At 32.0% G+C, this 26,858-nt stretch overlaps 1 protein-coding gene across 1 annotated transcript in view; it reads right to left on the reverse strand.

The window, feature by feature from the left end:
• Positions 1 to 341: 341 nt before the first annotated feature.
• Positions 342 to 26,858, reverse strand: part of LOC129966482 (ectonucleotide pyrophosphatase/phosphodiesterase family member 3-like) — a 94,586-nt gene continuing 68,069 nt past the window's right edge. Inside the window, exons 15-19 of the mRNA XM_056080910.1 lie at positions 23,725 to 23,901; positions 22,115 to 22,253; positions 18,055 to 18,256; positions 16,770 to 16,926; positions 342 to 548 (exon numbers count right to left, since the gene is read on the reverse strand). Of these exons, the coding sequence (XP_055936885.1) occupies positions 399 to 548; positions 16,770 to 16,926; positions 18,055 to 18,256; positions 22,115 to 22,253; positions 23,725 to 23,901 (825 nt within the window). The 3' untranslated portion in view covers positions 342 to 398. The remainder of the gene's footprint in view (positions 549 to 16,769; positions 16,927 to 18,054; positions 18,257 to 22,114; positions 22,254 to 23,724; positions 23,902 to 26,858) is intronic.

The following is a 26,858-nucleotide window of genomic DNA, read 5'->3' on the forward strand; positions in this document are numbered from 1 at the left end:
TAGTACTACGGAAAAATTCAAAATCTGTGAAATAAGAGAATCGGTTTCGTATATATGGTGGATATTTTTTTTAGACAGATGATTTTGGTAAAAAAGACTTTGAACCGAATTGTAAAGAATATTATTAAAATCTTACTTAAAAACTTGTTAAAAGATATTAAATAAAACATATTAAACCTCTGAAAGCACTCTTGTGCAATATTAATTGTAAGTGGGAAAAAAAAGAAAAGATGAATTGTGCTTTTTCGAGTTTCGAGCTTTTTCGAATTGAAAGGAGTGCACACACACACACACACACACACACACACAACCATTTAACAATTTTTATACCACACGACACATTAAAAATAGGAATGATTTTATTAACATTTTGGACATGAATGCGCGAAATAGTTGTTTTAGGCGAATGTCTTCCAGTAGTCGTTGGGCAAGCTCGTTCTCAGCCGTACAACTTCGTAGACGTGCAGTGCTTTATAAAGGGAGAAACCAGTTAGCTTTTCCACGTCCACTACTCGAGCCTCGTTCTCTTTGATGATTTTCTCTGGAACCTGGAAAGAGAAAAAAAAAGCATCTTTGGAAAATTTCTTTTAAAGTCATTTCATTTATCTGTTCCTGAATCGGAAGTTTCAGAAAATGAAACCCTTTTGAAACTCTTTGAAAAATTGAAGGTGCCCTTTTTCATAATGTAGGGTTGTGATGGCCAAGCAATAACAAGTCCGGATTATAGAATTTAATGGATGACAATAAAATTAGGTTAATTTAAATGATGATCGATCTGGTGGATCCGCTCGATCTGTGGCGGGCCAGCTGTGATTAAATGAAGTTTCCTTTTTTCTTTGGCACAATGATCAGTAAAATCACCAGAGGTAAAAGCTGTATCGCTATCGGAGATTATTTGGGAAGGTCTTCCAAACACAGCCTTTTGAGTTCCCTACTTCCTCAACGGATGTTGTTGTGCTTTTTGTAGGATAAATCCACGCAAACTTAGTAAATGCGTCGAATAATAGCCCAAACATGTTTATAACTTGTATGCGTACTTTCCAAAGGTCCGAAATGATCAATATGATAGGTGTGTAACGGCATGTTTTCTTTATCTAACGGGTAACTTTAACTGAAGAACCTGCTTCTTTCCTCTTTTCTGGTTTATCAGGATACAATCGGATGTGATATTGTCTACTTTCTGTCTAAGTTTAGGATTGTAATAATAGTCTTGAAGGTGTTTCTCGGTGTATTTAACTTATGTCCTAGTACTATGTACTTCGATAGTACTAAAGACGCGCGATTCTTGCAACCTGTATAAAATACCCTCTATTAATGGAAGGGGAAATCTATCCTTAACAAGGACTTTATTTAATCTCCTATAATCGATGCAAACTCGAGAGGTTCCATTTTTCTTTCTCACGATTACCACTGGGCTACTGTATTCTGAAGAACATGGTTCTACAATCCCTTGTTCCAACCATTCAGCTACTTGAGTCGGGACAATTTTTTTCTCTGAAAATGGTAATCTTTGATGCTGATGAGATATAGGTTCATTAATTTTTACCAAAATGTTTAATTCAATACACACCTGTTGTTTTAGCTTTATGCGGTACGTAATTTAAAATTGATTACCGTAATCTATCGTTAAAAATATTTGGAACGTCAAGTTCAATGTTGAATTCAACTTCGTCAGGGGTTACATCCATTGGTAGGACGGAAATGTCTCTACAGACTGAAGTTTTTCTTGAATTATGATTCCATTTTCATTCATTACCGTTTCAACTTGTATCCATACATTATACCAATAATCACATCATAAGACATAACATTATTTCTACATCACATAAAATCTGCATTGCACTTTAAATCATCAACTTGAATATTGCCCTTAAAATAACCTACTTTGCATTTGCCAATTCCGCCTAAAGATAGATTCAATAGAGTTCAATTTGCACATAATTCACACATTTAATTTATCAAACACTGATTTACGAAGGCTTCCAGCATCGATAAATGAATTTACGCTTATGTTTTCAATCTATATTTTATTCTCAAGCCTTGGTTTGAAATTAACTTCCAAGGTAGCCCCTTCAGGTTTAGGATTTACTTCAACACATTCTGAAGCTTCATGACCGAAGGCTCCGCATCCAAAGCATTTACATCCCTTGTCCCTATGCACACAAAATCGTGAGATAGGATTGGAGTATCCGCAATTAAAACAAATTTTTAAACTTGCGACTTTCAAAGCTATTATATTGCATCTTTTCAGCTCCACCACTAAATTTTATTTTATTTGCAATTTCGTTTTTAGAGTTAAATCTATCATCATGCTCTTGCTTTGGTTTTAATTTATCAAAAGTGCTAAATCTAAGATTAAGATCATGTCTTGTTTTCGTTTTATCGAAAGCACCTTTACTTTTTGCATAATCACTCTTTATTATTTCAAAAATTTTAAGTTTTTCCTTAAATTCAGATAAATTCTTACATCCGTACAAAATTGTTTGATTTTCTTGCCTATCATTTACACCTTTAAATCACATAATGCATTAAAGCAGCATCTTCAACTTTCCCAGAGCTACATAACTCTTTCATTTTTAAAAAAATATTCTGGATCGTATTCAGAATACCTCATTTTTCTTTTACCCAACAGTTCATGCAAATTAGCAGAATTTATCTCAAATGAAAATTCATCCATCAGTGCTTGTGTCAAATTGAGCCATGAATTAATTTCTGGTTCCGTTTTTGCAAAAAGGGCGGTTGTTCTACCGAGAGACCATTTAGCGTAAATAAATTCTTGGAGTTCTAAACAATTGGGAAATATTTTCAAAGCGATTTATCCGATTAGCTGTATTTCCATGCGGTTCTGCATTAAATTTAGAAACGGTACTTTATACCAATTAAAATATACCAATTATTCTTGATTATACCAATATTTTGAGTGATAGAATTTCTTTTGCTTCTATAATCAACATCAAATTGAATATCATAAATCTTATTTACATCACACTGCATGGAGGAATTATTTTTATTTATACTTTCGCCTTGTACGGACGAATCATAGAGCTGAGATACTGATAGAGGAAGTGCAACCCTACTTTGGTGAAGTACAAGATAAAATCACGGGACTTGTGGACAGAATTTGTATTCGCTGTAACCGCATTCTCCATTCCCCATTATATTTCCATGGCAGATTTTTTTTTTTTTTTTTTCGTTTTTAACTGTTGGATTTTAAAGCTTATTTCAGCCATGGTTAACTATTGCTGTGCAATTGGATGCAAAGAAAAAGCTTCTAGGGATAGTCCTGTATCATTTCACTGCTACGTACAATAAACATAATCTATTTATATCCATTTTAAGTCAAGTTAAAATTTTGTAACCTCGATCACTCAGTGAGTTTGGTGTTATAACTTAATAATATTTCATAGTTTGATTTAGTTATTGTATTTAATTTATTTAACTTATTATTAAGCTTCATTAAAACTGATGTAACTGCATTATTCAAAAGAGAATTCAAAATGAGCCTGAACCATCGAGTAAGTACATTTAATTTTGCTGCTAATGAATAAAATATTGAAAAAAATATATTATAAATTTTTAAATAAGACATTTATGATAAAAATAATATAATCAAATATTGTAAGTGTATAATTTTATTAATTAGCAAATTCTTCGTAAATTAAATTAGCGGGCCAAGAATTCAATCCTAAGAAAGATACCTAATCGTAATATTAATTATATATCATTTTAATGTTTAAAATCTGTATTTTTAAGTATATAAATATTACTTATTTTTTTAATTACAGTAAAATAAAATCCTTACTTAAAAAAGTTTTTTTGTTTTTTTTACTTTTCACTTAAAGTTTTGAAATTGTAAATGCAATTTCATAAATACTAACCTTTTTTAGGTAAGAAACGTAAATATTATATTGGAGATTTTCAGGTGAAGGACATGGCTTCTCCAGCTAAGGCTTGTCATGTTTTAAACATGGCAAAGAATTGCAAAGAAAGTAATTGGCGTAAGGTAAAAAAAATTAAGCAATAAAAATCAAAGATTGCAAAAAAGAATCGGTTCCGTACAAGAGGTATTGGGAGAAATGAGACAGAAAGCTTTGATATCTCAGTCAGCAAGTGATATATTAGAGATAGGGATTGCAATATCGGAACAAAAGTTCAATACCGGTATCCGATATTTTTTAGATCTTAATACCGGGATACCGGTTTTAATACCTTTATTAGAAATTTTAGGAAAAGAAAGAAAACACGGGTGTTTCTTTGTTTCATTTACCAGTTTTATTGGATAATGTAAATATCACAAAAATAATTTGTAACTTATAAATTATAACACTATATAAAGAATCACAAAAAAGTAAAGGAACATCTTCTTCATTTAAATCACAAAAGTGTTGTTATTGTTTCTGATCCAAGATGGTATAGCTGCGCTATACCACCTCCATGGAACTAAAGATCTCTAAAAAGTCCAAAAACAATAGCGGATCCTTTAAAAACTCAAAAATCGTAAAATTTAAACATTTAAGAATATGATTTGGGGAGGCTTGATCTGCCTTGCACCAAGGGCATTCAGCAAAGATCCTCCGTCCGTGTTGGAAGGTGAGGGATTTGGTGTGTCCACTTAAAAGACGAGAAAGAGCCGTTTGCTGTTTTCTAGAGATATTCAGACGGTGACACCAGCCGGGACTTTACCATTTTACCAAGGGTGAGCAGGTGGGACTCTCCAAAGTGCTCTCAACTCCATCTTTTTGACAGATGAGATTTCAGAATAAGTTAGTGTTGCATCACCATGAAATATGTCAGCTGAGGCAGTCTTAGCTAAATTATCCGCTATCTCATTACCATTTAAACCAACATGTGAGGGAACCCACTGAAAGTGTATAGAGTGTTCAACGGAGAGCCTAGCAATTATAATGTTTAGATAAAGTGTAAATATCACTATTCAGTCTGTGGTAATATTACAAATTTTTGAAATGTGATCTTAAAAACATAATGCATCAATTGTACTGTCATTAAGCCTGAAATGTAATTCTGTGCAAAAATTATCAGCTATCGAAAACGCTCTTTCGGCATCTACGTTAGTTGGTAGTACTGTTAGCAATGTGCGATATACATTTTCCAAATATTTACCTCTAAATACCTCATCTTCAAATAAATCGATTACTCGTCGGATGGTTTTCGATATAGCTGATTTCTGTATTGTATTTTCTTTTGTTGAATTTTTTTATCGCTAATTTTAATATTTGTTCAAGAGACAATTCCTTTCACATTGGTGCCATCATAATCTCCGATAACTGTACCGAATTCTTCTGAATGTGGATAGGTTTGTGGGTAAAAAATTTTAAGAAAATTTACTATAAACTTGATCAGACTTGATTGGTTTGTCTATTCTTTTTCTTTTTTAAAATCATTATAATTATGTAAATACCGTAAGGCATTTTCGATTTCGATATGCCTTTCTTCTGTGTGATTTTTCAGTGTAATATATAATTCTTCAAATAGTGATGTGTTCTGTTGTTTCAGTGACTGCAACATGAAATTTATTGTTGCATTAGCTGTTAATAAATTAGAATCTCTCCGACGTAATACCTCAACAGTCAGTTTTATTAGAAGTAGAGCTGATACAGTGCTGGATATTAAGTCGAATTCCCTATCTGAAAAATTATTTTGCAGGTTTAAATCGATTATTGCTTTTTGGATTGAATTTCTCAGTTTCAAAAATCGTTCATTCATTAGGAGTAAATTGTTCCAACGTGTTTTAGAATCTCCTCCTAAACATCTCCTTTCATCTTTCCTCTCACTCCTATTTTGTCAAAGTAAACCCATACTAAAGCATGCACAAAAGCGTGGAGGGTTTTATAATACATTGTTATATAGTATTTTATCACTTCTCTTCATTGTACGATGCAACTTTGTATTCACAGTCTAATTAATTTCGTCCGTTAGGGAGACATAAAAACAAAAACGTTTACTACTTTGCTATGTTGGCGATCCCTGAACAATTTAAATAATTACAAGACAATTTAAAAAATTTCTAGTAAATACCGAAAAATAGGTATTTAAACTTGTGAATACTGGTATTACAAAATTGTACAAATGGCTCAAAATACCGGTATTCGGTATCCCGGTATTGCAATCTCTAATTAGAGGTAAAAAAAATTGTTTTAACTTTCACAAGACCCTTTTTTTTTCTTTCGTTTTAACTTACATTTTTGGCATTTTTATTTAAATTTACATGTCTAAAAGAAACATAATCATATCATAAATGTATGAAATAAAAATTTAAATTTACAAAATTACTTTTTCTTGGATATTTAAAAACAGACTTATTTTTTATAACACGTTTATGTGTTAAATCTTATTTATATTTTTTTAATTAAAAGTATTTTTATTTATTGTAGAAAATAGTTCTGAATTTTCTTTTAAATTGACAAATTTAAGTACTAAAGGTTATTTAATAATCCTTTATAGTTAACATTGCCAGGACCCACAGCAGAACTATTGAAACGTGTTAAGAGGAATCAAACTTCCACCAATAAATATAGTCCGGAGCTAAGAAGCTTTGCTTTAACTTTGCTATTCAACGGAAGCTTATGAAAATGTTAGAAAAATATTTAATCCATGTTTGCCTCATCCCTGAACAATCAAGAAATGGTATCTAGCAATAGAAGATTCCTCGCCTGGTTTTACTAAAGTTGCATTAAATATCTTAAATTGAAAGCCGATGAAGCAGGGGAAAAAGAAACTGCTCAGTTTGTGGACTTATTGTTGATGAGATGTCAATTAGAAAACATATCGAATGGGATGGCCATAAATTTAGTGGTTACGTAGATTATGGAACTGGCCTTGATAGTCATAAGCTTCCAGAAGCTAAGGAAGCTTTGGTCTTTATGTTTAATTGTTTAAATGGCAATTGGAAAATACAAATCGGGTATTTTTTTATAGACGGGTTGAATTCTACTGAAAGAGCAAATTTAATTAAGAAAAAGTCTTGAATTCGTTGAAGATAGTGGTGTGAAAGTTGCAAGTTTGACTTTTGATGGGACTAGTGTAAATTTAGCCACGGCAAAGATACTAGTTGCGGATCTGGATGTTGCCAATACGCGGCCTTCATTTCCACATCCTGTTACATAAAAAAAAAGATGTTTTTTATTTTGCTCGATCCTAGTCATATGCTGAAACTAGTAAGAAATATGCTTGGGTCAAAGCAGTCAATTTGGCATCCAACTGATGGATTTATAGAGTGGAAATTTATTGAAAAATTAGAAAAACTTCAAAATGAGCACAACTTATTGGCAGGTACGAAACTTCGAAGAGCCCATATAGAATGGCACAGGCAAAAAATGAAGGTTCGTCTTGCAGCCAGAACATTAAGTAACAGTGTTGCCGATGCTCTGGAATACGGTGAAAAGGATCTGAAGCATCTAGACTTTGAAGGCACTGAGACTACAACAGAGTTTGTGAGGTTTTTTTAATGACATTTTTTATCTTTTCAATTCAAGAAATTTACTAAGATGAGGTTTTAAGAGACCTCTATCCCAAAACACTCAAGCAAAGTTTTCTATCTTTATAGAAAAGGCAGAGCTATACATTGAAGAACTGAAAACTGCTCCTAATGGACCTCCAATCCTGGAAAGCAACCGAAGAACTGGGAGAACTAAAATACCAAATGGTGAAATGAGTTTTTTGATGACTTACAAGTTTTTACAAGACCATCTGGAAATGTTTTATACTGCCTTCATCTGATGGCAGTAAAAATGATAACAATCCCTCTTGTAAACAGTTTCAGGCTGCTTATGTAAGGCTTTTGTGCCACGCGGATATAATAAGTGGCGGAAATGAAAACTGCATTGCTCTGGATGATAGTTTTATATTAATAATTTCATCTGCGGTTAAGGTGTACAGCAAATCTATCAGCAATGATATAAATTTAGAGGAGGAAGACGGAGACGATAATATTATAGAAATACTGTTAAATCCTTACGTATGTGACGTTTCATCTCACATTGCTGGATTTGTAATTCGAAAATTAGCTAAAACTGTGAAATGCTCACTTGCATCACAGTATTAACAAAAGATAATAAAGTCTACTCTGACCTACAAGTGGATTCCCCATTTGATCTTTCAGCAGGAAAACGTAAGTACGACTGCAGTCTGCCACAGAGGAAAGATAGAGGGGGTTTAATTTATCCCTCTGATGTTTTGAAAATCTTCCATATAGCTGAGAAAGAAATTAGGGTGCGCCAAATTTCTGGCAAGTTAGGAGCCAGAAATATAATGAGTAGGCTCATATTATCCAGCTTGATTTTTTTAAGCTCAGTTACATCAGAGGAAATATTTAATGCTTTGAACAAACATGCTCAAGATCAAAATCCATTAGATAATCACAAAACTTTGCTCTTAAAATCTATTTTGTTCGAATATTTCAAAATACGTCTGTGGCATATTGAAAAAGTTCAAAAACAAGAGTTTCAAAAAAAAAAAAAAAATGCCGTAGCATTAATACGAAAACTATTTTATTTAAAGGACAATAAATATTTAAATTTTAATATTATTATTACTTATTTGAGTTGGAATTTATTGTTTTTTCAGTGAAATTGTCGATATTAATTATAGTTTAAAAAAATCATTTGTTGGAATCTATTTTCTTTTTCAGGGCAGCTCTTAATTATTGTTTTAATTAATTTTCCTAATTTGAAAGTAAATAGTTCAATTATTTATGTTTATGTCGTAAGCCATTATTAGTAGAGAATATATAATTTAAAACAAAATATTATTTTTTATGTTTTATTAACAATAATTTAGTGTGATAATTAGTGGTTCTTTTTATTAAAAGAAACATTTTCTCAACTGAATCATAAGCTTTATTTAGTTACAGAAAATTTGTTTATGGGTCACACCAAATACGCTGTATTTTTTTAACTTAACATTCTTGTACTTGAATTTGATAATACATGTTTCTGTCTAATGTTCATAATTTAGATTTATATACCATTTTTCAATGAATGTAAAACCTTGACAAAAAAAGAGTTGCTATTTGATACAAATTTTATTGCTCATCCATGCTCTAAACTGTATTTTTTTATTCTGTAAAAGAACTGGAATAAAGAATATAAAATCGTTTAATTGCTTTCATCAGAAGTTGTTTTAATAGAAATCTATTGGGCAATAATTGTGATTTTTATTTTTAAAGAAATTCATTTAAAATGTTTATAAAATTAATATACAAAAATATATTTACAATTATTAACTAATTTTAATTTTTATAAAATTAACTGCCTAAAATTAGATTTACATCTCCATACAAATAATAAATAACAATAAAGTAGCTTTGACCGAGTTAGATTAACAAAAGATTTGTTGAATTACTTTTTTAAAAAAATTATTGTATGTCTCCAGTCACTAAAATTACTAAAATGAAATCTTCAGAATAAATATTTAGAATTAGGATAATTAATGATTTTCTCTCTTTTCGAAAATAATTAAGTAATCTCTGATCAATTCTTTTAATTTTTTATTTTTTTAACTGAGATGCTAAAGTAGTTTTTACGGGTATTTCTTTTTATACAAAGAATCGACAGATAAATGATATTAGAAAAGGTTTCCCACCAGTTTTAAACTTTAAAAAATAACTGCAATAATAAATAAAATCGTAAAAGACATCTGTAATATATAGTTAAAGATTCTATAATTTCCATCTCTAATAACATATAACATATAATAAAATATTTGCATATGCACAATATTTTGAAAAAAAAAAAAAGACTTATGTCACTTTTATAAAAGTTTTTTTTTATCTGTTTAGGTAATGACAGAAAGTATTTGAACATGCAATGTAAAATTTTAAGATGTTTTTAGGTAAAGAAAAGAAATAAAATGTGTACTTGAAGAAGAAAATAATCACTTTTAATTAATGCACAAAAACAAAGTAAAAAGCTAAACATAATTAAAATCAATAAACTCGGCTACTTATGTGAAAAAGAAAATATATAAACTGTTTAGGAAATGTTAACCGGAAATGAAAACCGACAGGGCCCAATGCCGGGAAGCAAAAGATTGCGCGGCAGTTTTTGAGTATGCAAGATTTGCGATATGGCGCCAAAAAAGTTATTCTTATTCCCATATTTTCCCTAAATCACGTGACTCGAGTTGGGTACACTTGTTTAGATAAGAAACCAGCGACCTAATAACATGTTTGACGGAGCGCCTAGCCCCTGGGATTGGGGCTTGATCTCCGGTAAATGAGAAAACTTGCAGACAACATAACTTTCAGTAGATGTTAAAGCAGAATATTTCAAGGTCTTTTAATACTTGCGTTTGGATTGTATTTAGGAATAGCAATAATTGCTTCATTATCAGGAGAGTCAAGATTCTGAAAAAATGTAGTTGCCAGTTTTTTAATAAATTTCTTAAGTGGTGGATAGTCGAAAGCTTTATACATATTTGTGTTCGCATATACCAATGACAATTACAAAATCTTCTAATTAAATTGTTTTGTTGGACTTCAATAATTCTAAGATTAGTCTTGGCAGCCTATCCCCAAACCGGACATGCGTACGTTAAAACTGGACGCAAATAGGCAGTGAAAATAAGTATTTTGTTTTCCCTATTCATTTTGGAGTTTTGAGAAATTAGGGGATAAAATTTACGAGTTAGATCTCGAAACTTATTTTTAATATAAATCAAGTGGGGCTTCCATGTGAGTTTGTTGTCTAAATATTTACATTCCTTAGAAAATGGGTTAATTTGGTTTTTAATTTTAATGGGGTGGAAATCTTTATTAACATGGTTTTAGTGAACATAATAGCTTCAGTTTTACTAGATTAATTTCTATTTTCCTTTTAATGAACCAGTCTCCAAGAGGTTTGAGCTGTCTGGTAAGAGCTATTGAAATGAAATTTGGATTTTATTCTTGGCTAGTATTGCAGTGTCGTCAGCATACATGCAAAGCATAGTGTTAAATTCTTTTGGGATATCATTAATGTATAGTGAAAAGAGGACAGGACCAATTTTGGAGCCTTGGGCTACGCCTGCTTTAATATGTTTGATGTCTGAAAGGTTATTGTTAACGCAAATACAAAAGACTATGTTATTTAAATAGGAAATAATAATTTTGATAATATAATGAGGAATATTATAAATAATACGCTTTTAAATAAGGCCTTCGTGCCAAACTTTGTCAAAGGCTTTCTGAATATCTAGGAAAACTGCAGCGGACTTATGATTATTGGCAAAACCGTCTTCGACATATTCAACTACGCTAAGAAGTTAATGGGTCGTCGAGAGTATAGATAAGAGACAAGCGACTAGCTCCCTCCATTTATATATCAGCTCTATGGGATGATTCGCTTTTGCTATTTTTTTTTCCCGCCATTATTAGCTGTAGACTGTTCATCGATGTTTGAGTCATCAGACACCAAGTCTTTGCGAGAGTTCTCCGCTAACGATTCAAGGTCGCAGCGAAAGGAAAAAATTCTTTTGGATACTTCCGTCCTCAAACCATCAAATGGAATATTTAATATATAACAGATCGTAATGATTTCCTTCAGTGAAAATAAATCATTCGCGTTTTCTAATTCTTTACTATTGGTTGAAAAATCAAAACCAATAAACTCTCGCATCCTCTTTCGATTTGAATGATTTCCAACAGAGTCGAAAAGAAATCTGTGCAGCATCTTTATTTTTTTATGTTTTACAATTCCTCAATGCGATGCTTATTTCTTGAATATCGTTTGAGGTAGTCATATTATAACAAAATAAATACATAACTTTTCTAAAAGTTGGTTGATGGAAACTGGCGTATCCACAGGAATTTTAATTTGTAAATCTACTTTCGTTTCATCATCCCACTTCTGAAAATTGGGGGGGGGGGGGGTGATAGCAAAGCAATAACAAGTCCAGATGATATTTTAGAATTTAATGGATGACAATAAAATTAGGTTAATGATGAACAAATGATGATGACTAATTTACAGGATGAAGTGTATAATCAAGTTCGTCTTCTAACAATACGTAGTAACATTTCGTCTTCGTCTTTTTAAACACGTCGTAATCATCTCGCCTCGTCTAGGCGTCAACTGAACGTCGCTCTTGTTTCCTCCACCAGAGGCGCTGCTTAGTGGTGGGAAGTGAGGTCCGAAGCATTGCTCAGTGGCGGGAAGTGAGATACCTGGCATCACAATAATATCTATCAATTTTACCTTGTTAAATTATTCATACACAAGATATTTGTTAATGGTATCATGAAATAATTTAAAGACAATGTCAATTAAATTGGCTTTCACATTTGGATAAGAAATTTAAAAGTATAAAAATTAGAGAACGAGCCTTAACATGTTAAACGTCTTGATGAGCCGATACTGGACTTCACGTTTATACCTCGCCGGTTCGTACGGACTTTTCACAGATAATTCCTGATCACCTGTTGTATTATTATCCATGCGCTTACTCTCTAATGAACTTCGGATGTGAAGAGATGAGGACATCTGAATAGCGACATGATGTATCCCTTATGACTCATCCAACTCAGGCCAACAAAATTCAGAATTTCTGCTCAACAAAAAAGCTCATGAGAAGCTTGAAAACTAGACAAAGATTTGTGAGTAATTCAGGACTTGTTATGCCTCGCATTTCGTTCTGCCAGGGAGAGGGACCTATGAACAGACTCAGAATTCGAATTCAGAACACTGTTTTCTGTGATTGGGAAATTAAGACCTCCGAGCGCAGCTCATCTGTGATTGAAGAGAAAGACAAGCCTCGGCCTTCAAGTCAGACTACGTTACTTGAATCCATGTTTTTACTCTGGCTTGCCTGTACCAAGCAGCATGGAGAGGTCCACATGCCCTCTTGAGTAGTATGACGAAATGGACACGCTGGGTGTTTAACGTGTTAAACTGGTTATTCAAAGGTGTTTATTGTCAGCCACACTACTGGATATCTTGAGAACAACCGCGAAGGAAGTCGGTTGGCTCCAGTTGGCGGAATCAGACATGCAGAAAAACAAAATTTTACAACAAAGACAATGGTAACTATTTGTATACATAAAAATAATCAATATTATTAATTAATATGCTTCTTCACCTTTAACAATTAATAGCCGAAAGAAAAAAATGACTGATGTACTTGCGGCTGCGCAAGCTATTTATAAGGATCGAGGCGAAACGGAATAGTAAGAGATTTTATTCATGGCACAAACTAAATCGGAAAATACACGAACAACTTAATCATATTCGAATTTTGAGAAATTTAGGGAATAGGAAATGAGAACTCAATACGATCTGCTAAAATGGAGCAAGAAGTTATTGAAAACGAATAAAAGGAAGAAAGTAATCGTTTTAAGATTCTTTGACCCAAGAACATTCATAACTATCCGTCTGATATTCTTAAATTTGGTTTTACTAAGTCATCTAAAATGAGTTATTCAAAGAGAAACAGAAGATATTGTTTAGATGCTTGTTGACTTGATAGTGAAATACAATCCATTTCTATTTTATAAAGTTTTATGAATTAAAATGAGGAAAAGAACCATGGGTGAGAATCACAAACTGACTACACCGACCCGCCTGAAGGCACACGGAAAAACTTGAATGACCAGACCTCCGCAACAGCAACACTGATGGGAACTGTGGTAAAGTCCTAAGGGCCACGGTACAATCCTTCCCTAAGGGAATACATCCCATTATCGATAGGAGGAGCCAAACCTTCAAGTTTCCGTGACAGGAGTGGAGAGAATTAACCATCATGCCAGAAATTTCTCATCCTCCATAACGAAGTGCTCCTAGTCGGACACTATGAGTGAGGGCAAAAAAAAAAAAAAAAAATCAGCAAATTGATGAACTTAAATAATATTTTTCAAAGATATTTGACCGCATTGCTGTTATTTCTCATACAGATAACGCAAGTCAAATTATACGCTACAATTGACGGAAAGTTTTTAAAATTTATTCAATCAATTGCAGGAAAACACTACTTAATCCACTTCAAATATGATATTAAAAATTTTGAAAATGATGAATAGGTCTGAACGCTTCTGAAATGATGATGGTGCCTTGTAACGCTTCTGAATCCCAATAAAGTAATACAATTCGTCGCGTTTACAAATCATTCCTTAGAGCAATCAATTCCTTAGAGAATGTTCATGCAAGTTCTTTAATGTGATTTCGAAAATGTTCTTTGCAAGTCTCCTTCATCGTTATCTCTTGTTTACTAATCGAATCAACTGTCATTGGGGAAAAGGAACAGACAACATCTTCTTTTCTTCCCAATATTTTTATTTTACTTTTTGGAAAAATAGGACATAACTCAATATATAAAGATAAATAAAAAATTCATTTCCCACTTTCATCCCCCCCCCCTTCTTCCTTCTTTTCCTCTTCTCCTCCTTCAAGGTCATAATTCTTCCCCGGTTTGATGGAAGGATTACCAAAACTTAGCAGCATTTTCAAATTTATTTACATTTTTCTGTTAGTGGTGTATAGGGATTGCAATACCGGACCAAAATTTCAATACCGGTATTCGGTATTTTTTAAATCTTAATACCGGGATACCGGTATTAGAAATTTCAGAAAAAGAAAGAAAACACAGGTGTTTCTTTGTTTTATTTACCAGTTTTGTTAGAGAGTGTAAATATCACAAAAATAATTTGTAACTTATAAATTATAACAGTATATAATCACAAAAAAGTAAAGAAACATCTTATTTATTTAAATTACAAAAAAAGCGTAAATATAACTATTCAGTCTGTGGTACTATGACAAATTTTTGAAATCTGATCTTAAAAAACATAATGCATGAATTCTACTGTCATTAAGCCTGAAAAGTAATTTGTGTAAAAATTAACAGCTGTCGAAAACGCGCTTTCGGCATCTACGCTAGTTGGTGGTACTGTTAGCAATACGTGATATACTTTTTCCAAGTATTTACCTCTAAATCTCTCATCTTCAAATAAATTGATTTCTCGTCGGATGGTTTTGGATATAGCTGATTTCTGTATTGTATTTTGGTTCGTTGAAATTTTCTTATTTATCGCTAATTCTAATTTTTGTTCAAGAGACAATTCCTTTTCACTATCGACAATAGTGACATAATAATCTTTAATAATTGAACCGAATTCTTCTGAATGTGGATAGGTTTGTGGGTAAAAAATTTCTTTTTCATTTTCATTTTTAAAATCATTATAATTATGTAAATACCATAAGAACATTTTCTATTTCGGTATGCCTTTCTTCTGTGCGATTTTTCAATGTAATATATAATTCTTCAGATAGTGATGTGTGCTATTCTTTCAGTGACTGCAACATGAAATTTACTGTGGTATTAGCTGTTAATAAATTAGAATCTCTCCAACATAATGCCTCAATATTCAGTTTTGTTGGAAGTAGAGCTGATATAGTTCTGGATATTAAGTCGAATTCACTATCTGAAAAATTAATTTACAGGTTTAAGTCGATTATTGCTTTTTGGATTGGATTTCTCAATTTCAAAAATCTTTCCATCATTAGGAGTAAACTGTTCCAACGTGTTTTAGAATCTAATATTAACATATATTCTGTTTTACTTTCAGTTAGTATATAATTTAGCAATATATCCTTTTTATAGGGGAACGTTTAAATATCTTAACAATTTTTCGAACTTTATAAATTATAGGAAACAATTCTTGATAGGTTAATATTTCATCCTCATTAGCAATATCTTCTTCAACAATTACATTGTCATTATCTTCATTGCCAATATCACTCTCACTCTTACTCTTTTCAAAGTAGGAATCCGAAAATTTTATATCCACAGTATTTGGATTCTTCTGTTCTTTATTTTTTTTTGATATAATATATCAATTACTCCTAATTGAATTCCATGTGCAAAGCACAACTACTGATTTGCACCAATCAACTTTCCAACTTTTTTCATAATTGTTGCTCCATCAGTCGTTACGGATACAATATTTTCTTTCAGGGATAATCCATGTTTCGCTAATTTAGATTTAACAATTAATTAAGCCATTCATTAGTTAATTAATTTCGCCCGTTATGGTGACATAAAAACAAAAGCGTATACTATTTTGCTATGTTTGCGATCCCTGGACATGGACTTGCATGTGGAGACAATTTTTAAAATTTCTAGTAAATACCGAAAAACCGGTATTTAAACTTGTGAATACCGGTATTACAAAATTGCACAAATGGCTCAAAATACCGGTATTCGGTATCCCGGTATACCGGTATTGCAATCCCTAGTGGTGTATATATGAAAACCATTTTATAGATAGCGTGGAGTGAAAGAGAAAAAAAGCCGAAGCTGTACTGAACTGATTTCTTTTTATCTCTAGCGAAAATCTAATAATAGTCTGAACGAATTCAACTCGATAGTTTGATAAGATTCCATTGAATGATTAGAGTTCATCCAAGACTGGAGCTAGAAAACTCTTCTCCTATGTTAAATGCTTTAAAAACCTTTTTGCAATTTTAAGGATTTATTTAACGATGGCTGTGAATTCTATAAATAGTGAAAAAGTTTTTCAAAGCTAAAAGCGAATATAAACTATCTGCAACTAAAAAATCTCGCAGTATTATCAAATGAACGTCAATTGACTCAGTGAAGCAAAATGTAGTGATATAATCTATGATTTTTCTATTAAAAAAATACAGCGCAATTCTGTATTTTAAATGGTAAGTCTTTTTATTTATTATTTTTGCTCTGAATTAATTTATTATACGATTCATTTCCTCTCCGTAGCTTGCAAAGCAAGGATGGACTGTTGCGGTTCGTGAGAAGCCACTTACCTCACAGTTGACCGAGAAAGGCCAGTTAGGCAGCAGAAAGGCATTCGCCCTCAATCGATGAGGATCACAGTCTTGGAGATCCGCTTTTTTGTCCAAGCACCAGGTGATGACTAGAAACATATGCGTGGGAATGAGAAGAGGCCCACGGTTTGCGTTTCTACAAAGAAAAAAAAATCAGCATTTACAAAGATGCGAAGTCTTCCAGTTGCCTAGAGAGATGGGAGAATGATAGTTTGATCATGACATATTTTTCTAAGCTATTTCATCGGCTTTCTTTTTTTATATAAAAAAAAACAACTTAGCAGCCCATTTATGCAAGATTCCTTTTATTGTTTTCCCGAGTGAAGTTGTATAAAGAAAAATAAAGTAATTATGCAGAATTTTAATTAAAAATAAACAACAAGAATAAGTTAAATGTGGAACTTTGGAATTTTAATTAGCCTTTTCATTTACAATAACTTTTAGAATTTTTTTTTTTTATTAATGCTAAAATAAAGTTGTGAATTTTACAAAATATTTCTCATCAAAGGATTGTTATCGATATGAATCATGAAGAAGAGCACTCACATGCTAATGGAGTTACAGCAGTTTAAGATATCAATCCGACTGATGATATATTTTTTATGCTTTCAGTCTTCATGAAATATCTACCCCTCCATTAAGATATATCACTAATGCATGATAATACTCCGCTCCCATCATTCGTAATGATATGAAGATCTTGGTGGTTTGATTTAGTTTCAATCATGGAACAAACAAACAAAAAACACCAAGTCAGATGCTCAAATAAATCGTAACGAAATGCTCTCTTTTTGTTGGTCGGTGAAAGTTTGGAGAAAGACTTGTAAAATCAGAAGCCCTTCTCCTTTGCATTTACATATTTTTTTAAAGTATAATACCCTCATTTCCTTGTTGCCTTACTTCATGTAGTACGCAATTCATTAACACAATTGTATCAGTGGTACAACTACAGTTTATTAAAATATTGGAAGCCCACTGTTTTAAGAGCTCCCACGTGATATATTACATAGGCGTTATTACTGTCCTTCGGAATTTAATTTTTTTAATGCCGCATCCCAAATATTTGCTTGGGTTTCACATTATTTTGATGCAGCTTGAAATGTAATAATGTAATGAATGTGGAAAGAGTGGATTATGTTACAGAACGGTTAAAAACTTTCTTTAACTACCCGAATTTAATAAAAAGTAAAGAAAAATCATTTTTCAAAATTGGAAACTATTTAGTGAAACAGAAAAAGTGAGGATCATTGTGCATTCTACTTACTCGAAGTCATGGGGACTTGGCTTGATTCCTGTGGCCAGCAGATCGAAAGCAGGTCCTGTGAGGACGTGGACAGGGCCTTCTTCGACAGACCATCGACTCAGAATGTCGATCATCTTGGCCTCCAAAACAGTGTGATTGACAGATTTGGGAATGGAGTTGGTCACGAACATGGATTCTGCCTGAGTAAGGGCGCCAGAAAAACCTGAGGAAACAGATGAACACAGTCAGTTAATATTGTTTTTTTTTATATTATATGGAATCACATACATATATATACATGATGAAAAGGGTTCGTTTCATCTCAGTAAAAATTTTTCAATCACCTTTTTTTGAATCTACGAAAAGAATTATTTTTTTAAGTTATAAAAAATATTTAAAAATATAATAGAAAATTGATAGTAAAATAGTTATGATTTATTTAATATTCAATTTGGCACAATCTATATCTTTTTAAAGCCCTCTCAATCAGGAGTACTCTAAATGTTGAAAGTCATTAAAGCAATAAATCAATAAAAAGCAAACATTGTCATAACCACCTTTAATAGTTTTGGAATTGTGAAATGAAACCGAAAATAAGCGAATTATTAAAAGGCTTAAAGATCTGTACCAGATCATATGAACCAGAAAATGTTTGGAGAAAGCGACTGCCGAAATATATATATATATGAGGTCAACTGAAATGAGGAGAAAAGAGTTCAGAAAATGAATAGAAATGCGGCACCCATACTGGGACAAAAGCGCGCAATGCTCTTTTGATAACGGGTTGTGTGACTAATAAAAGAAAAAATGTTTCGGAGGAAGAGGCAACACTTTCTACAATCACGAAAAACTGAGCGAAATTTCAAACACGTTTTTATAAAATTTGGATCGAACTGATTTATTTTCACATTGCTTTTTTTTCTGTTGTTGTTACAGATAAATTATTAAATGATGTTTCTTCTTATGCATACAATATACACAAATGAGAATTTTATTTTCTAGATAGTCGACATTTGAACTATTGATTTGTCAATTCACTAGAAATAAACGAGTTTTATTAATTAAAAGATCTTATCAGTTTTCGAAATATTTTCTTTTTCATTCAATTGTTTAATACAATAAGTGGGAATTCAAAGTGCAGAGTACTTTATTATCACTTTTAAAAAAGAGTTGTTTCTCTAACTTCTTTGTTAACAGTTCGCTACTAAGTTGCACTTGATAATCGAACTTTAACAGGCAGTGCGCCACACGCAAACGTCATGCCGGGAGGGCAGCCTAATATTTATTAGGATCTCTTGACCGCTTCATACACTCGAGAGATGAATCTGTTGGCAAAAATGACCTTTCTTTGGCTATAGTTAACAGATGTTGGACAGGCGAGCTGCTGCGTTTTAACTTATTCCCACTCAAAGTTCCCCACCATATGCTTTGCTTCCCTTTTTCGCATCATTTATGAATGAGTTTCAATTTTGCTTCATGTTGCACGAACAAGAATTCATTTGATTTATTAAATAATTGCTTTTGAAGTCCTTCTTCGAAAAAAAGTAGGAAGATAATTTTCTAAAATGGAATTCAAGTGAGCATTTCAAGAATAATAAAAAGATAAAACTTGCAGGTTTTCAAAAAATCGCATATATAACATGTAATTAGGGATTGCAATACCGGGATACCGAATACCGGTATTTTGAGCCGTTTGTACAATTTTGTAATACCGGTATTCACAAGTTTAAATACCGGTTTTTCGGTATTTACTAGAAATTTTTAAAATTGTCTCCATTATATGTTCAGGGATCGCCAACATAGCAAAATAGTTTGCGTTTTTGTTTTTATGTCTCCCTAAAGGATGAAATTAATTAACTAATTAATGACTTAATTAATTGCTTAAATCTAAATTAGAGAAACATGGATTATCCCTGAAAGAAGAAATTGTATCCATAATGACTGATGCATCAACAGTTATGAAAAAAAGTTGGAAAGTTGATTGGTACAAATCAGCAATTGTGCTGTGCTCATGGAATTCAATTAGGAATAATAGATGTATTATACCAAAAAAATAAAGAACAGAAGAATCCAAATACTATGGATATAGAAACTTTGGATTCTAACTTTGAAGAGAGTAAGAGTAAGAGTGATATTGACAGTGAAAATAATAACAATGTAATTGTTGAAGAAGTTATTGCTAATGAGGATGAAATTAGTGATTGCAATACCGGTATTTTGAGCCATTTGTTCAATTTTGTAATACCGGTATTCACAAGTTTAAATACCGGTTTTTCGGTATTTACTAGAAATTTTTAAAATTGTCTCCACTGCATGTTCAGGGATCGCCAACAAAGCAATATAGTATACGTTTTTTTTTATGTCTCCCTAACGGGCAAAATTAGTTAACTAATTAATGGCTTAATTAATTGCTTAAATCTAAATGAGCGAAACATGGATTATCCCTGAAAGAAGAAATTGTATCCATAATGACTGATGAAGCAATAGTTATGAAAAAAGTTGGAAAGTTGATTGGTGCAAATCAGCAATTGTGCTATGCACATGGAATTCAGTTAGGAGTAATATATGTATTATACCAAGAAGAATCCAAATACTGTGGATATAGAAACTTCGGATTCCAACTTTGAAGAGAGTAAGAGTGAGAGTGATATTAACAATGAAGATAATGACAAAGTAATTGTTGAAGAAGATAATGCTAATGAGAATGAAATATTAACCCATCAAGAATTGCTTCCTATAATTTATAAAGTTCGAAAAATTGTTAAGATATTTAAACGTTCCCCTATAAAAGATGACATATTACTAAAATACATACTAACTGAAAATAAAACAGAATATATGTTAATATTAGATTTTAAAACATGTTGGAACCATTTACTCCTAACAGCACACATCACACTAGAACAGCACACATCACTATCTGAAAATTATATATTACATTGAAAAATCGCACAGAAGAAAGGCATATCGAAATAGAAAATGTCTTATGGTATTTACATAATTATAATGATTTTAAAAATGAAAATGAAAAAGAAGAAAAGAAAATAACCAATTCAAATCTGATTAAGTTTATAGTAAATTTTCTTAAAATTTTTTACCCACAAACCTATACACATTCAAAAGAATTCGGTTCAGTTATCGAAGATTATGATGACACGAATGTCGATAGTGAAAACGAATTGTCTCTTGAACAAAAATTAGAATTAGCGATAAATAAAAAAATTTCAACGAACCAAATTAAAATACAGAAATCAGCTATATCCCAAACCATCCGATAAGAAATCGATTTATTTGAAGATGAGGGATTTAGAGGTAAATAATTGGAAAAAGTATATTGCGCATTGCTAACACTACCACTAACTATCGTAGATGCCGAAAGAGCGTTTTCGACATCTAGTAATTTTTGCACAAAATTACTTTTCAGGCTTAATGACAGTTCAATTGATGCATTATGTTTTTTAATACCATATTTCAAAAATTTGTATTAGTACCACAGACTGAATAGTGATATTTACAATTTTTTGTGATTTAAATAAATAAGGTGTTCCTTTACTTTTTTTGTGATTCTTTATATACTGTTATAATTTCTTAGTTACAAATTATTTTTTGTGATATTTACCCCCTTCTAATAAAACTGCAAATAAAACAAAGAAACACCTGTGTTTTCTTTCTTTTTATAAAATTTCTAATACCGGTATTAAAACCGGTATCCCGGTATTAAGATCTAAAAAATACCGAATACCGGTATTGAAATTTTGGTCCGGTATTGCAATCCCTACATGTAATGTATAATCGTTTATGCTTCGCTGAAAGTGAAACTGTACATAAAAACATTGAAAGTCGTTTCATGCCAGATTTGAGCATTGTTCGAACGTTTATAAGCAGAATAGCTTATTAAGAGCGAATAGATTTGGCAGAACTACTTGTTTCCAAGCCGGGGGTCTGTCACTATTTGCTAACGATACGAATTTCATCATAAATTTGTACGATGGCTTTAACTGATTAACACATCTGTATTTTGGTGATATTTTCTAATCAGAGCCAAAATGCCCAATAATTCGAGGCAGAAACGTTAACACACCTATAGGGTAGAGAGAGCCTTGAAGGATGGATTTCTCTTTGAAAAATAACGAATCATAATCCGTGCATTTCGCAGTTTTATCAGTGGGAACTCTGGGATCGCCAGCCCAGCAAATGTTGTTCGAATCAGAAAAATTTGCCTAGAAAGAGGGGAAAAACAGTTAAAAAAACAATTGAACAGGATAGGAATATTTTGAAACATAAATCTTGAGAAAATGAGAAAATAAGTGAAAATACTTTATTTAAAAGGACATACGAAAAATATCTTATTATCTTAAAGTCGGTAAAATATGTATAGCTTCCTGTATCATAATGAATTATCACATGTACGCTCAAATTAATTCTTGTGCAATAAGGCTGCCTTTATTTACATTTTTGCTAGAAGTTTGGAATTTACGACGAGTTTAAGACCATCCCAAAGATGATGTATGCGGCTTATAAAACACTTATAACTTCTCCACTTGGGCAAAACTAAGTAACCATCGTGCTTAAGATTCGGTTATTTCGAGTTGAATGAGCGAAGAAGTCTGGTATAAACATCAAAGATAACTTTTCGAAATAAAAGTTAAGATAAAGATATAGTTTAAATTTATTTGTTCTAACGATAATTATGCTATTGAGTTAAAAAAAAAATTCTATTGGCTTGTAATTTCACAGCTCTATAACGCTAATCAATCATTATACAAAGAAAACCTAAAGTGACACACCTTTAAATTTGGATCTGACAAAGCAAAGATTGGCCTCTTCAACTCTGCATAAATGGAATATTGACAGGAAGTGGTCTTCCCAAACATTTTCTCTCATAAAAGCGCCTTGCATGGCAGTTGCGTCCAATACTTAAGAAATATGGATCTTTCACACGGATTTAGCATTTTTACTGAATCTATAGTGTGAACATTGGCGAGAATTTTGATGATTAATCCCTGGTACACGATAACTAATACCCGAAAATCGAATTTGTGTTTTAGATGCATTTTTTCCAATAGATCGGAACAAATTTTGGACACAGAATTGCCCTTATAGTCAAAAAATCACATGCTAAATTTGATACATTTAAGTCCTTCCGATTTCAAGCTATTGCATTTACATGTTTCTAAAAGTAAAGTAGAGACCTCTGATGCTTCAATTCCTTGTTGGTTAAGAATCAAATTTTAAAGGTGTCTGTCTACATGATAGAAGTAATGTTAAATATGTTTATTGATTTTTTTTTCTATGAAGCTCTCTTTTTTTTTTTTTTTTTTGTAATTATCGAGTTTACTTTCGAATTTAATTGAATAGCTGAACAAAAATACCTCCTCTGAACGAATTTTGTTCAAAATCTGACAGAAATGTACAAATTTGGAGTAAAAGTATACCAAATTTCACCCGTCCGGCTCAAAGAAATTTTGAGTTCATCTTTGTCATAGATAGGCAGGCATTTTTTTTATAAATATATTTTTTGAACTCAGAGAGTTCTACAAAATCTGGAGATTTTTTGATGATTGCAATTCCTTCGTGTGCGAGAAATTAAAAATGATACTTTTGACTTGCTTTGAAAAACGTCTGATATTCGCTTCCACTATTAAAAAATATAGATTTAAATTTCTAACCTTCAGTGCATTCAGTACATACCTGTGAAGGCAAGGTAAAAGCGACCCAAGCAGCCATTCTCTGCAATGTGTTATAGGCAAGAACATAGTCGCTATTCTGCAATAGTAACAGGTGATCGTTTTCTGTGGTGCTGTCGGGAACACCAAAGGGTAGGTGGAGACCAAGGGGAGTGGAAGTGTTCAGTTGTGTATTTGGAACCTGAAACATTAAGAATATTAGTGTCCTTTTCCGTCTTTTGTAGAATCGGAATTTTATGGAATAATCACAAGAACCCTCTCCCCCATATTCTTACAGAATATGCTAGATGTGGAATATTGAGCTAAACACGAACAAATGTAAGAAATGTTTATATTTGTTTACGCAATTCATTAATAAATTCCGTAAAATAAAAATGAAGGTATTTATAAGAAATTATGGTTAAGATTAACATTGGCTGTATTCAGCTCGATAGCTTGGCATTTCTTCTGTTTGTCAGTAAATTTGTTAATTATGCGTTCACAACCAAATGTCTTCAGATTTAGTATGATTGTCACTAGAAGTATGAAACGAAATAAAAATTGAAGTATATGCAAGATTTTTTAAAAAAATTCTGTTTTAAGGTGGTGGTTATTTAAATGGCTGCAATGTTTAGCGAATGATTGGCGAGTTTGATGCCATTAAAACATATCAGTCATTTTAGTAGCGGCAAAATAATTTAATTATAGCTTTGTTAATACTGATAAAAATAAAAAATTAATTGCAATATTGTTTACGATAAAAGCTAACATTTAATTATAATTTTGTGCGTACTCAAAAGGAAAAATCTTGTATAATAAATTCGCATTCAAAAATGCTGAAATAAAGAGGAAAGATCATAATTCCATGTTGGAAGTTTCTTTTTCCTATTCAATTACACCTAATCTTAGTTTTTTCTTCTTTACTATTTTTTTTTTCAAAGATTCTATCTACATGGTTCATATTTATGTTGTACTGTTAAAAAAATTCGACTTTCTGCTATTTTAAAGGTTATTTAATATGACTTTTTTCATATTTTCTTTATTGTCATTTTGGTGCTTCAATCCTAATGCCTCCAAAGAAATAATCAATAATAATTTTTTGCGAGATTATTAATAAGTTAGAGTATTTGTTTGTAAAACGTTTGTCTAGAAATAAAATTTATTCATAATATGGCTTTACATATTATGTATAAATAATAATTAATACATAATAAATTTATACAATATATAGTGATACTAATAGTCGGTGTTTGAGACAAATATATACTTTCTCCCATTTTCTCACGAATTGTAGAAAGATGATTGTTGGTATCGGAAGCTAAACTGAAGTTATGACTGTCTCTATCCTTGCAGATATGTTTCAAACAGCTTAATATAGAACTGGACTCACAGCTGTTAGCTTTATCAAACATCTTATTGAATGAAATTGGAATAACTTCCATTTTTCTCCGAATCTGGCTTCATATTAGGACAGGATAAAAGAATGTGAAAATTTGTTTAATATTGGTTGTAGAAGGGATTTAAATAAGATTGAGTATTGCTACATTGATACAACCTAACACTGATAGGCAATATTCCTTTTTTTTTTTTTTTTTTTTAATCCTAAAAAAAGATATTTTGTAGTGCAACGAAGAAGCAAAAATAAACTCATGCGAACTTATTGACTTACTTTTATTATTGAACTTAGAAGTTGTGTGAAATCTGAACTCTGTCTTGCTGATTAACTTGTATTCGAAAGATTTGATATACGCATTAGTGTTACCTCTGTTAATCTACGATCGTTACATCTAAATGTAAATGAAGTGTAAATATTAAATGTCGTCTGACATTCGATTGAATTATTTGAACGCCTAATGTATGACAGCTTTCGTTTCGCTTTAGTCATCACATAATTCAATTTTCCTTTCATCGGAAATGACCGGTATTTTGTCGAAAGAGAATGTAGTTAATTCAATGATAACCAAAAGGAATGATGGATCATTCATTTAATTCTTTCTTCAAAATTTGTTTTAGGTTGATTCATCAGATTCTTTCTTCAAAATTTGTTTTACATCGTCAGATGAAATTAATGCCGCATTTGCAAATTGGGAGTGTAATGTTAGATGAGTCTACGTTGAGAGACGGAGACGAATCAAAGTTTTTATATGATTTAACTGCATTCGCTTTCGCCATAGCACCAAATCTCCAAAAATGACCCACGAAACGTTAACGAAAAGTTAAAAAAAAATGCGCAAAGCACAATACAATCGTACAACTAGAGCTCTGTTATTTCTCTTTCGTCTGCAGCCCATTTCCTACTTCCATCCCTCTTAGTGAATGCACTTGTCTGTGATGTTATTAATTTGTAAACCTCTACCCTTACCCATATTGTAATATTAAAATTAATTCCAACGCATTATTTACAATTATTATAATTTGAAATCAAGATGGATTTTAAAGAATTTTTATTATTATTTTCAATGCGTTTATGCTTTGAACTACAGTAAGCCTAAAGTTTGATTGAAAATAAAATACCAGCAAAGTAAGCATTACCTGCTGACTTTTTATAGCTTCATGTCCAAATAAAATGAATGAATTTTTTAAAAGCAAGGAGTATTTAAATTTGAAGTGATCCCCTGCCTACCCACCCTATCATACGCTCTATTCTGTCCCCAGTACTGTCAATATAAATAGATTATTCCTATACTACTTAAAGTTGCAAATACATCACTGCATTTGTCAGCTTTTATAAACAAAATTTTAGCAATATTTAGCGGTCTTCGCTGTACTGAAATACCATGATCTCCAGACTCATTCTCAAAGGAAGTGAATGATATTGTAAAGATTCAGCTCAATCTGCCTGAAATCATGGTGACCACTGTGACATTCCTTTTTCCCCCACTCGATAATTGGCATTCCCAGCCATTCTTCATCAACAGAACTCACACAGTGTTAAGTCCTCCAGATGGCCAAATAGGGGACCCTCCTTTTAAGTACGGTCATCTGGCCAATTAGTGCGAGTCCAGATAAGGAACCACACATGCGTTTCCCAGGGAAATCGTGTCTTCGAAAGGCGAGAATGTCAAACACTCCAGGTGTCTTCAGATGTCCAGGTGTCCTTCATTTTTCCCATTGTGGAGGGTGGATGATCAATGGACATTTCTCACGTTCGAGCAGAGA

The sequence above is a fragment of the Argiope bruennichi genome, chromosome 4 (assembly GCF_947563725.1).
Source record: "Argiope bruennichi chromosome 4, qqArgBrue1.1, whole genome shotgun sequence".
In the NCBI taxonomy this organism is placed as follows: Eukaryota; Metazoa; Arthropoda; class Arachnida; order Araneae; family Araneidae; genus Argiope; species Argiope bruennichi.